Source organism: Zingiber officinale, chromosome 2A (genome assembly GCF_018446385.1).
Source record: "Zingiber officinale cultivar Zhangliang chromosome 2A, Zo_v1.1, whole genome shotgun sequence".
Lineage (NCBI taxonomy): Eukaryota > Viridiplantae > Streptophyta > Magnoliopsida > Zingiberales > Zingiberaceae > Zingiber > Zingiber officinale.
The window spans coordinates 101,612,439-101,624,804 of NC_055988.1; the positions used below are offsets into that span (position 1 = coordinate 101,612,439).

The following is a 12,366-nucleotide window of genomic DNA, read 5'->3' on the forward strand; positions in this document are numbered from 1 at the left end:
TTGCCCCTTCCGGCGATGATTCCGGTGAAGAGCGGCCTTGCTCTGATACCATTTGTTGGGACCGAAAATGTAGCTAGAGGGGGGGGGTTAATAGCTCGGCGCGATCTTGTGCTCTTCGTTGCTTTGTTTCTTCGATGATATGCAGCGAAAAATACAAGAAACAACAATTACAACGCTAACACAAAGGATTTACTTGGTATCCACCTCAAGAAGAGGTGACTAATCCAAGGATCCATACACTCACGCACCCTCCACTATAAAAACACTCCTTCTCGGTAACTACTGAAGGCGGAGAAGCCCTACAACACTCTCAATACAATAAGAAAGCAAGGAAAGACAAATACAAGAAATATCTTACAAGATATGCAATGAAAACCCTAACCCTATCTTCCTCTTCTTGCTGTAGCTCAACTCTTGACTTGGACATGCCTCCAAGATCCTTCAAGAACTGGCGTGAGAGTGGAGAAGAAAGCTGTGGAGAGTTGCTGTGATCGCCCGTGGAGAAGAATCGAAGAGATGGAAGTTCTTCCGACGAAATCGCACACCAACGTCTTTATCCAGCGCCAACGGTCGAATCCCAATCGATTGGATTGCTCCCAATCGATTGGGGAGGCTTTGGATCGATCGGCCGATCGATCTAGAGTGCATCTATGCTCTTGGGAATTGCCTGGATCGATCGGCTGATCGATCTAGGGCTTATCGCGCAAAATCACAACTCCCAATCGATCAGCCGATCGATTGGAGGCTCCCAATAGATCGATCGATCGATTAGGAGGCATTCTGTGCGATCGCTAATTCTCTCCAATCGATTGCCCGATCGATTGGGGAAGCCTTTGTCGCGGGGACTCACCCAATCAATCAGCCGATCGATTGGGCATGAGCCAATCGATCGGCTGATCGATCCAGCTCAAGGTTTTTGCCCAAAACCAAGTCCAAAGTCCCCTAAACCAACATCCGGTTAATCATGACCTGTTGGTACATCATGCCTAGCATCTGGTCACCCTTGACCTGCTAGGACTCCCTCACCAAGTGTCCGGTCAATCCTTTTGACCCACTTGGACTTTTCTCCTCATGGCAAGTATTCGGTCAATCCCTTTGACCTACTTGGACTTTCACCAGATGTCTGGTCAACATTGACCCATCTAGATTTTTCTCCTCGTGCCAAGTATCCAGTCAATTCCTTTGACCTACTTGGACTTTCACCAGATGTCTGGTCAACCTTGACCCATTTGGATTTCCTCGTGCCTGGCTTCACTCACCAGGTCTTTCCCTTGCCTGGCTTCACTCACCAGGACTTTCACTTGCCTAGCTTCACTCACTAGGTCTTTCACCTGGATTCACTCACCAGGATTTTCCATACTGCCTAGCTTCACTCACTAGATCTTTCACCTGGTTTCACTCACCAGGATTTTCACATCTGCTTGGCTTCACTCACCAGGACTTTCCTTCTGCCTAGCTTCACTCACCAGGACTTCTCATCTGCCTGGCTTCACTCACCAGGACTTCTCATCTGTCTGGCTTCACTCACCAGGACTTTCCTCTACCTAGCTTCACTCACCAAGACTTTCCAACTGCCTAGCTTCACTCACCAGAACTTTTACCTGGCTTCACTCACTAGGTCTTTCCAGTCAAGTATCCAGTCAACCTTGACCTACTTGACTCTCCTTCACAATCTCCCCACATGAACAATTGCACCTGCAATCTCCATGTATTGTCCAACATTGAAACCCAAACATCAAAACTCAAGCTTGACCCAATTCAAACTCAGTCAACCAGGTCAACCTTGACCTAGAGAATATTGCACCAACAAAAAATAGTTAAGGTTTGAGTGGGATGACGATTTTGCCACTAAAATAAAGTTGCAATCGAAGAGTGGTGAGGCATGCACGAGCTGAGAGAGGGAGGGAGAAAAATGATCACTTCATCGCCATCACTATTATTTTTAAATCAAAATGATCAAAATGTGGTTCGGATGCTTGAAAAATCATGAGTGAGGAGAGGAGGTTGGTGGAAGAGTTAAAATGAAAATTCTACATCACTTTACTGCGCTCTTAGGTAAATACACAACTACGATATGTCTTTTAATAATTTTCATATTCTACGTACTCCTTTTGGTAAATTGCCGAATATCGATTGCTGAATTTCTTGTTTTGCTTTATGATTTCTGTGGCTTGGGTAAGAAAATGGAAATTAATTCCAGTGAAAGAAATGATTCCTTCGGAATATATTTGATTGTAGAGTTGCAAATACACGTTTGAATGTTCTTTTTCATCAATTCACCACATTATCACTGAATAGCTTGAACTGATCGGCATCGAGGATCATCTTCCTGATCGAAGCGAATGCACCCATGATGCCAACTCCAGTGAAGACGATCATGATTAAGATGTTGAGCCAGTGGATTGCGGAGCGTTTTGAAGTGCCAATTGTGATGTTGTACAGAAGCATGGGGAGTATGAAATCGAGAGGAATGAAGCCGATCGCTCCTACAACAGCTACGATGTCGCCGAAGAATGGGAGCATTGCAGCCATGAAAGCACAAAAGACCATGTAGAGAGTTCTGAGGATCAACCGAGGCACAAGGTTTCTTTTAGAGAACCTGCTTTGCCTCGTGTCAGCTGAGTTCTTCTCCATGATCTCAAAAGCAACTTGAGAGTAGACCTAGAATTCAAACATGATACAAATGTGCCAAAACCTAAGTTTGAACAGATGGACACTGTAGAATCAAAGAGCTTTCGAAAAAGAACAGTTAGTTTATAAGCTCTTACCAATCCGATAGCAAATAACTGAAGGAGCACAAAGATGACCCCGAGGCCAAGTAGCCATATAGGGGCCAAGGAAGGTCCTGAGTCTGGCAATAAGCTGTTAAGAACATTGGAGCTTACTTTGTTTCCGAATGCCCAGTAACCAGACACCGCAGCTGAGTAGAATGCTAAGACAGCCACCATGTAGCACAACACAAGGCCTTTCACCATCTTCCCAGTGGCTGGTGGTGCCAAGGTAGCCTACAAATAAGGCTTGCAAGTTTAGTTAGCCATCCAAGAGAAACAGTAATAAATGTTAAGGGCTACTCGGTGTATTTAAATTAAACAACTTGGGAAATATCGTTTACATTCAAGTCCAATCGTTGGTGCAGTTTTCAGTCATCTAGCAAATAGTCAGTTAAACTAACTGATACTTTCACAAAAAAAAAAGGCTAAACATTACTCTTCTCTTGAAGGAAAAAAAAAATCTCAGTTATAAATCTGATGACAAAGAGAGGGCAACATATCACAGAAATTATCCATTGGAACAAGCAATTGCAACTTGTAAGGAAGCACCAAGACTCAATTTGCATCCAAGTCTTTGAATGGATAAAGTTTCTTGATATACAAAGTTCAAGGATCATATCAGATACGATGCAATCTTGAGACAGAAGCGATAGCTCGAGAGCATATTTATGTCTGAATACCCATTCTGCTGATGACGTACCTGAATTTCTGGTAATATTCCATTTCCATAAAGAGAAGCCAAAATGGAGATGGATGTGAAGGCATTATAGGTACGATGTATACTTGTTGAGTCCAAGGAATAATCCTTTGCAGGAGCATTCTTAGAGTAACCTGGTATAAAAGCAGAGTCATTAGACAAAAAATGCAGTTGTTTGGTCTTGGAAGCTATAGAACAAAGGTTGAGCAATATTGACATCATTTGGAAAGTCTCAAATAAATAATTCGAACATTATCTCTGATCCTCAGTAGCCAAACATGCTAACCATGTCATAGGATATTTTAAGATAATCTGGCACAAACCATGAACCGTTTTTGTGTTTATGGTTGTTGGATTAAAAGAAATTGAGTTCCTTGTACAATGGAGAGACCTACATGTTTAAGACTGTCGTCGTAATGGGCGGACAGCTCTACTTTACTAAGCGTAAACTATGCTGGATTTTCTCTGTGCTTTAACCACCTCTCCCCTTAAACTGAAACTTGTGGTTTGCTTTTCGTATCTGACATCCTACTTGGTTGAGGACCACCCAGTCCAATTCACGTGTAAATTGGGGGGACAAAAACAACTAAAGAGCAACCTAGAATATAACTTTCAGTTCCACTTCAAAATCTTTAAATATCAATCTGGTGGCAAATAGAAAAAAAACATCTTATTTGCATTTAACTTATGGAAGAACAAGATTGCATAATCTGGGGATGAGTATTCAGTAGCAAGACCAGCCGAGAACTAACCTGCATAGATACAGCCCCCTGTGACAAGAGCACTGTATGCCAAGCTTAAAAACAGTGAGGCTAGATTGAAATGCCGAAGGGAATGGAAAGATGGCAGCTGAGAAAGAAGTATCAACACCACCGTCACCATGATGATAAAGTGATACAGCCTCATGGGACCATTAGGAAATAGACTGGAATACATGATCTTCTCACTCCAACAAAATTAGCCAAGTTCCATGAAGAACAAAATAGCAAAAGATGTTAGTAGAGGAAAAAGTGTTAACCAGATAAGGAACATAACCAGTAAACTTTTCTTTCTCAAACTCCTAATCAATGGCTTCCACAATATCAATATACCAACAAAAGCAAATTTGTTGAATGCTCTACGCAAAAGGCTTTGGACTTTAATGCTAACTAAGTAATTGAATAAGAACAAGATAGAAGGTCATTAAAATATTGGCATCCATGTATAAACTATGAGGTTGAATTCAATGGCCGTCGTCTCGAGAAGAAGAGGAAAAAATCCCCTTGTTTATTACGGAGAACATTCAAATACAACGAAGAAGATAGAGACAAAAGGAGATGAAACCGAGAAGTTCCATGGCCGAGAAGCTATTGAATCTACCTTGAGGCATTCCCCTGAAAGCAAGATGCATCCGATGCTTATTCCAGTGTTGATGGCCGCCTGAAAGAAGACTACGAGGTAGAATATCCAGCCGAACCCTATCGCACCTCAAAAGGGGGGAAATAGAAAAGCAAAGAGATAAGTGGGATTAAAGTTAATTAACAGTTAACTAAAACAAAATACAGTGTAAACCACGTCTGCACTCTACCCAAGACGTCGGCGGCGAGCTCTCGGAATCGGATGTGCCGCCGGCCCTGCTTCTCGCAGTGGTCGAGGACCCTGGACATGAGGACGTACGCATAGAAGGTGACGGCGCCGACGGCCGTCAGCGACGCCAACCCGAGACCCCATCCGAGGCCCCGGAACGCGTAGGGCAGCGTCAGGATCGTCGGGCCCACGATGGCCGTCGTGAGGTGGAAGCCGGCGTGCCACCAGGTGCCTGTAAGAGTACTCGAGACCGATTTACTTGCAGAGACGGCGGCGAGGCGAACGCAATACGATCAAATCACGACGCAAGAAATCACGATCGCGGCGGCGGGGGCCTGGACCGAAGAGAAAGGTCTCACCTTTGGACTCGAGGACGAAGGCGGCGCCGGCATCGGCGAGGGCGCCGCCACCGCCGCCAGGAGCCTCAAGGGCGGAGCCATTGGCGGCGAAGGAGTGGGCGTAGGGGGAGCCGTCCGCTCCCATGGAGGCAGAGGAAGAGGAGGAGAGATTCCGGGGAAGGCGATCAAAGCTTGGATTTAGAAGAACCGATATAAATAGTAAAGAACAAAAACAGGAGTACTTTCCTATTTTTACATGAAATTGCTTGCAAATACGCAACGGCAACGTCGTCAAGTAGAAGAACGAAGGCCAACTATATTGATTTAGGATCCAAATAGATAATAACAACGATAATAATTAAGCTTTTATCCTTTAAAAAACAAGATTAACTATATAAATCCCTGTCTACTCCATCCACATTTAGATTTTTTTTAATTAATGTATATATTTATTATAATCTTCTATTACGGAATATTTCTTGGTTCCTAAATATATAGATAACCAGTGCAAAATTAATACCTGGACCAACAAATTAAATGAGGTGATATGTAATTTAAAGTATTTTTTATTAATTGAAAAAAGAGAAATGATCTAAATTAAATTGATAAAGTATCAAAATTAAAGAGGTGATCAATTAAATTATCTTCCATTTAACATTATGATTCTTATCAATCAATTGAACTATGCTGGGGAGAATTAGAGTAATTGTATACATTATATTTTAAATTTATCCAATAAACAAAGTCGTTCTATTTGACCTATTTAAATTGATAAAAAAAAAAAACCCACGCATTCTCGTTATACTCCTTTTCATAAAATAATCAAGCGGATTTGTCCATGTGCGTCTCCAAATTTTTATTATATTCGTTTAAAAATTCATTGCTCTCATATTTGTGGACATAAATATACTAAGGAGATTTAAATAAATGTATTGATTTAGGTTTGAAGTGATGGACCTATAAAATTTTGAATCATTTTAAATTAAAATTAGTATATACTGTAGGATCGTAAAGTCGTGGAATAAAGAAGACAAAAAATAACTCTAACATAGATTTTATTTGGTTTGGAGTTTGTGACGACTCTTACTCCAAGAGACACTATTATCGATTCTTTTCGTTGGAGAATCACTATCAGTTTAAATAATTAGTTACAAATATTGAGTACAAGAACTAAAATTAGTTGTTACCGACAAAGAGAAGGAAATTAAAATCACTCCTTCTTACTTCGAAACAGCCTTTCAGTGTCATTGAAGCCTTTTCGAAGCAGCACGCAAGAATGAAACTTGTAGTAGTTGATGTTCTGAAGCTGTTAGTCAAAGGTCCTTATATAGGCCAATTCTTGGTGCCTGAACTGTTGCTGACGTGACGATCTCTTGTCGAAACTGCATCAGCAAAGTTTATCCACTTCCAAGCGTCCGGACCCCCTCCGGGCGCCTAGACCATTGACGTGGGCTCGGCCAGTTGACGCCCTTCAACTCAGCTTTTGGATAATTTTTCTAATCTGGGCGCCTGGACCAGCTCTGAGCGCCTGGACTGCCTGAGTGCCTGGGGCAGGACCGGGTGAGGCTGGTTCGGGGGCCTGGATCCCTTCCAAGCCCCTGGACACCCATTTTTTTCATCTTTCTTCCTTAAAAAAAGAGTTAGTTCGGGCAAATAAAAATATGTTTTATCCTGCAAAATAAAGTTAGCATAACATAATAAGATAGAAGTAGTAATTAGATCATGTTTCCCCGATACCAGGATCTAATCAGGGTCTCAACTTATGTTTCCTAAATGGACCTAAGTTGGATTGACGCCTATAGTTCCCTCAACTAGGAACGCATCCTCACTGGATCTGTCTTCTAGTTGCTTACTTTTACTTACCAACTGCAGTCGCTTGACTTATCTTTGACCCACCAGGTTTTTCCGCCAGTTGTTAGGTCCACAGACCCAACTGGAGTTCGGCCGGTTGTCAGGTCCTACAAACCCAACCGGACTTCCCGCTAGATATCGAGTCCCGTGGACCTATCTGGACATTCCATTAGCTATCAGGTCCCACGGACCTAATTGGATTTCAGCTTAGTGTCAGGTCATTAGACCCGTCAACTCCTGCACACTTGATAAAACAATTATATCACAAAATACTTTAACTTTAATCCTCTTATCATTCATCAAAATCTGAGTTAAATCATTAGTGCAAATTGTACCAATAATCTCTTCCTTTTTTGATGTAATGATAACCTGAGTTAAAGTTAAAAAAATATAATATTGAGAGACAATATGCAACATGTAAACAAATTATCTAAGTTAGTTTTGAATTTAATTTGCTTGATCAAATTTGTTTGTTTTTTTTCTTTCTATATTAATCCTTACCTTACCCTCTCCCTTTGACATTTATAAAAAAAAAAAAGTAAAATAAATATAAACATAAGATAAGGAATGACAGACAATAAAGGAAAAAAGTAATACTTTGTAAGTATCAAACTTAGGGAGAGATTTTGAATAGAAGTTTAGTCAAATAATTTTTAAAAGTATTTTGTAAGAAAAATTTTTTGGTAAAATTATTTTCCAAGTAGGACTTTGTAAAAAAAAACCTTTTAGGAAAAAATTCTTCACAATTCTTGATTAAATATTTTTAAGTTCACTTTTTCAAAGTAAGGGAAAAATTCTTAAGTGAATTTTTTTTTAAAAAAAGCTTCTAAATAATTTTCTAAAAAAAAATTCTAAGTAAGATTAAAAAATATTTAAGGAAAAGTTTTCTAAGTAAGATTTAAAAAAAATAGAGAAAAAGTTCCTAAGGAATATTAAAAAAATTAAGGAAATAATTTTCTAAGGAATATTAAAAAAAATTAAGGAATTTTAAAGAAAAATTTCATAAATAATTATGTTTTAAAATTAGATCCTCCCTCTGAACTTGATATTGGTGTTGAATACAATACATACAAATAAACTGAGATAAATGATAACTAGCATAATGTGATAAAAATATAATCAAGTCATATACACTAGCTGAAGTAATAGAAAACATCTAGTAACTAAAGTGAAGATCAAATAACATCAAGTCAGGAAAATATAGTAGAAAAATAAACTACTGAGACGACAAAGAAGAGGGATCGGAACCCCACAATCGTAACATGTCCATCAACTCAGTATGACAAGTCTGCCCCTCCTCTCGAAGACTGGAGACATCTTGTCGAAGGATGAAGACCTCCTGTCGAAGACTCATCATGGATGCCTCAAGTCCAGTAACTCTGCCGTTTAAACTACGAGGGATTGGAGGCGTGGGCAGTCCAAAATGATTAGCCATGAACTCATGTATCTCTGCATCCTCTCCAAGAGCTGGGTCAGGCTGAGCCTAGGCCATGGAGTCAGGTTGGGGCTGGGCTGCCGGGTCAGGTGGTGGCTGTTAGTATCCCATGGTAGTTTTGATGTGATCAGCCAAGTCAGGTTAGGTCATGTTCGTATTTAATCCTTGTGTCTAAGTGTGTCGGAATTTAGGAGCACAAGAAGTAGAACGAAAGGCGTAGCTAGAGAGAAGGATGACACAGGAGAGAGCCAGCCAACGAGCTCGTGTGTTTGAGGTACGAAATGCTGCAGAAGAGTACGCGGGCGGACGAGAAGAAGGCGCGCGGTGCTTTCGAGGGATGAGAAGCCAGAGCAGAAGGTTGCTCGAGAATATTGAAAAATGGGTTCGGGTGAGCTCTATTCGGCATGGCTGAAATCACCCAAGCGAGTGGAACCGGAGTGGAAGACTCAGACAAATGCGAGCGGAACCGGTACGAGAGACTGGGACCAAAAAGTAAACAAAATGTTGACTTTTTAGTCCGGGCGCCCGGACCTAGTCTAGGGCGTCCGGACCCCTGGGACAACCTGGGGGTGCCTTGTTTCTGCATCGTTGCGGATGCAGGTTTAGCAAGGTTCGGGTGTCCAGAACTAGTCCAAGCGCTAGGACCAGAAAAACTATCCAAACGCGATATGGCGAGTCCCGTTGCGATGGAGATAAAAGTTTATCCCCCTCCAGGTGCCTGGACCCCTTCCAAGCACCCTAACCAGGGCTATAAATACAACCCTGGTCTCAAAAGGTCAGAACAATACTTGTAATTGATTCCTCTTTAGTTTTGTTCTGTAATTGAGTGCTTCAACTGCTGTAAGAGGTTTCTCCGCCTGGAGGAAATTGTTTAGTGAGCTTTAGCTTCCTTGGATTAGCAAAACCCTTATTGCAAACCAAGTAACTCTTTTGAGCCTCTTCTTTTCCAATCTCTTATTTTTTTTTGTATGCAAGTGTTAGACTAATAAAGCTATAAAGTTCGAGAAGGGGTTTTGTTTATTTTTACTGTGTAGGCTATTCACTCCCCTCTAACCAATCACCAAGGGACCAACAAGAGGCTAGGCTACTGGGTCTCTCTCCTCCATAATAGGACACCCTCATCATCTATATGTATACTAGCTAAGGACAGATTCCTAGCACCTACTATGTCAAACTCATTTAGGGCTCTGACATCATCCGTGGTGACATCAATACCCAATGATGTTATGTAGACGGTCAAAATATGACAATAAGGCATATGAATCCGCCTGCTAGTGGTAATATCTTCTGAATAGATGATGGTATAAAAGATATGCAAACTGATATCTACATCAAACCTGACATAATGCATAAAGAAGGAATAAATGAAATAGACGCATCATGGCTATGTCACTGGTAGTTAGAGGCAGAATGCATGTGACTAAGACCCTATAGAGGACATAGTCTTGGACTCTAAGGGTGACAGATCTGAACTGGGTCACAGTTGGTACAATCTAAGGGTGATAGACCTGAACTAGGTTATAACTGGCTAGGTTAATTGTATAAATGTTATTATTCCTAGTTCTTTTAATTTTATTGTAGGGTCTTTGATATGTTTAATTAAGCATTTAGTGGATGTAAATCTAACTTTATATTCTGAGTCATACAATTGACTAACACTGAGTAAGTTGAATTTATAATTTTCAAGAGTACTTTATTAATAATGAAATTAGATTATAATTCAATGTCACATATTCCAATTACCATTAGTTTACCGTTGTTTCCAAAGGTAACTGTTCTTAGTCTTTTAAAGGTTAACTTTGTGAACATGGTTTGATCCCCGGTCATGTGTTAGGAGCAACTACTATCCAATATCTATTTAAATTTCTAAAAATAATTAGAAGAAATAAACTTTTAGCTCAAGTGTGAACTTTATTATTTTAATTTAATTCTTTTTAACTTTTATTTTAATTCAATTTAATTTATTTTAATCCTTATTTATCTTACCCAAACTATATTTTAATCAAGGAATCCTATAATTTTTGTGAGATGAGTTAAGTTAAATTTCAAGATTTGGTTTAACTTGTATTAGATTTAAGTTTAGCTTTGAGTTCAACAAATAGACATTCTTTGGATAAACTTCTAAGCTGTGGTGAGTTACTTGGAAATCATCAGAGTAACCACGCCTTTGAAATTTTTTAAATAGTCCTATCTACTGAACTTAATATAAAATTTTGGTCTAACCGGATAGGATTAGTAAAGGGTAGTTTTAATTAGTTCCACTAAGCCAAATGCACTAGGTCGAAATCATATCTTTCTAGATATGTATAGACATAGTTTTCCTAACCTACTATTATCCAAAACTTCTCCAGTATTATTTTTCATGTTAAACTTTTATCCCCTTTTAACCTAACCCTAATTACCCAGTAGGGTAATCTATTGGTTTGGAGGTGCCAACTAATTTGAAGAATCCCTTTGAATTATTGAATTTTTAGGTTTTAGGTTTATGTCGATTATTTTTGTAGTTATAATAAACTCGATGGTAATTTGCATTTAAATTAGCTTTGTAGTTGTTTGGTTTAAATTTATTTTTTCAATTTAAATTTGGTTTGTTTTTATGTTTTAAGTTTGGGTTAACTGATTTATGTGGATTTGGTTTTAGGTAATGAATTTCTTTTTTGGGTATATAGAATTAATTGAGTCCTACTTGCGTGATTAGACACGGTTTTGGAACTTAGGCTTTGCTTAGTTTCTTATTTTGACTTATTAGAAAGATAAAAGTTTTATTTGTAGAACTGGATCTATATCCAAGCCCGAACTTATTATATATGACATTTTGTTTTTTAAGAATTAGGTCCAAAATTTTTGATCTTATGGTAAAAGTTTCTAATAATCCTTTGAGTTTGTTAATTTCACTTTTTAAGATTGTATTTTCCTCCTCAAGTTTTATTTCTTGATTTAGATTTTTATTTTCAATTTGTTCCTTGAGTTGTTGATTTTCCTCAAAAAGTATTTTCAGTTTTTTTAAATTTTATTAATTTTTATTCAAACACGTAATTATTCTAAAAAATTTAGAGGTTAAGATAGAAGATACCTCATTCGAACCTTCGGAAATGAGTGCGGACTCGTGGCTTGATCCGTATTCGAACTCGTTGTCTTGCTCCGTCTCACTTTTTGATTCTAGTACGGATGCTATCAGCACAAGGTTGTTGTGATACTTCTGATCTTTGACGTCCGATTCTTCTGAGAATGATTCGTCCCACGTCGCCTTGAGTGCCTTCTGTTGGTACAAGTTGCACTAACGGTCTAACTCAGGTTTGATGAATGACAAAGTAAGTTAAGTTAGGTTTGTTATGATCTAACGATGTAACTAAGTGTGCAGGAGAAGTTCAGATAGGTGGACAGGCTAACTAAATATCTGGCAAGAAATCCAGCTAGGTTAACGGGCTGACTAGATAACTGGTACGAAGTCTAGATAGGTCGACAGGCTGATCGGATATCTAGCAAGAAGTCCAATTAGGTCAACGGGCTGATCGGATAGCTGGCACGAAGTCCAGACAGGTCGACGGGTTGATTGGATGTCTGGCAAAATGGTAAGTTAAGATAAGCCACTAGATGGAGAGTGACTTGGTGAGGATGTGTTCCCCGTTTGAGGGAAACAGTAGGTGTCGATCCAACTTAGATGTATTTTGAAAATCTAAGTTGAGATTTTGACTAGATTCAAGTCTC

General features: G+C 39.4%; 1 protein-coding gene across 1 annotated transcript; it reads right to left on the reverse strand.

Annotated features, from left to right (window-relative positions):
* Positions 1–2,200: 2,200 nt before the first annotated feature.
* On the reverse strand, positions 2,201–5,666 carry LOC122041759 (probable GABA transporter 2). Its single transcript, XM_042601546.1, has 7 exons — positions 5,394–5,666; positions 5,036–5,266; positions 4,828–4,925; positions 4,221–4,407; positions 3,472–3,602; positions 2,769–3,005; positions 2,201–2,661 (listed from the first exon to the last, which is right to left on the reverse strand). Exons 1-7 carry the CDS (start codon positions 5,515–5,517, stop codon positions 2,272–2,274), a joined length of 1,398 nt encoding a protein of 465 aa, XP_042457480.1. The 5' UTR covers positions 5,518–5,666; the 3' UTR covers positions 2,201–2,271.
* Positions 5,667–12,366: the final 6,700 nt, after the last annotated feature.

Excerpts from the sequence above, each read along its gene's own strand:
- LOC122041759 (XM_042601546.1), bottom strand. The coding sequence starts at position 5,517 with ATGGGAGCGGACGGCTCCCCCTACGCCCACTCCTTCGCCGCCAATGGC. Across the intron at positions 4,926-5,035 it reads GCTCGCCGCCGACGTCTTGG|GGTTCGGCTGGATATTCTAC; the intron begins GTAGAGTGCAGA and ends GAGGTGCGATAG. Across the intron at positions 4,408-4,827 it reads TTTCAGGGGAATGCCTCAAG|ATCATGTATTCCAGTCTATT; the intron begins GTAGATTCAATA and ends TGGAGTGAGAAG.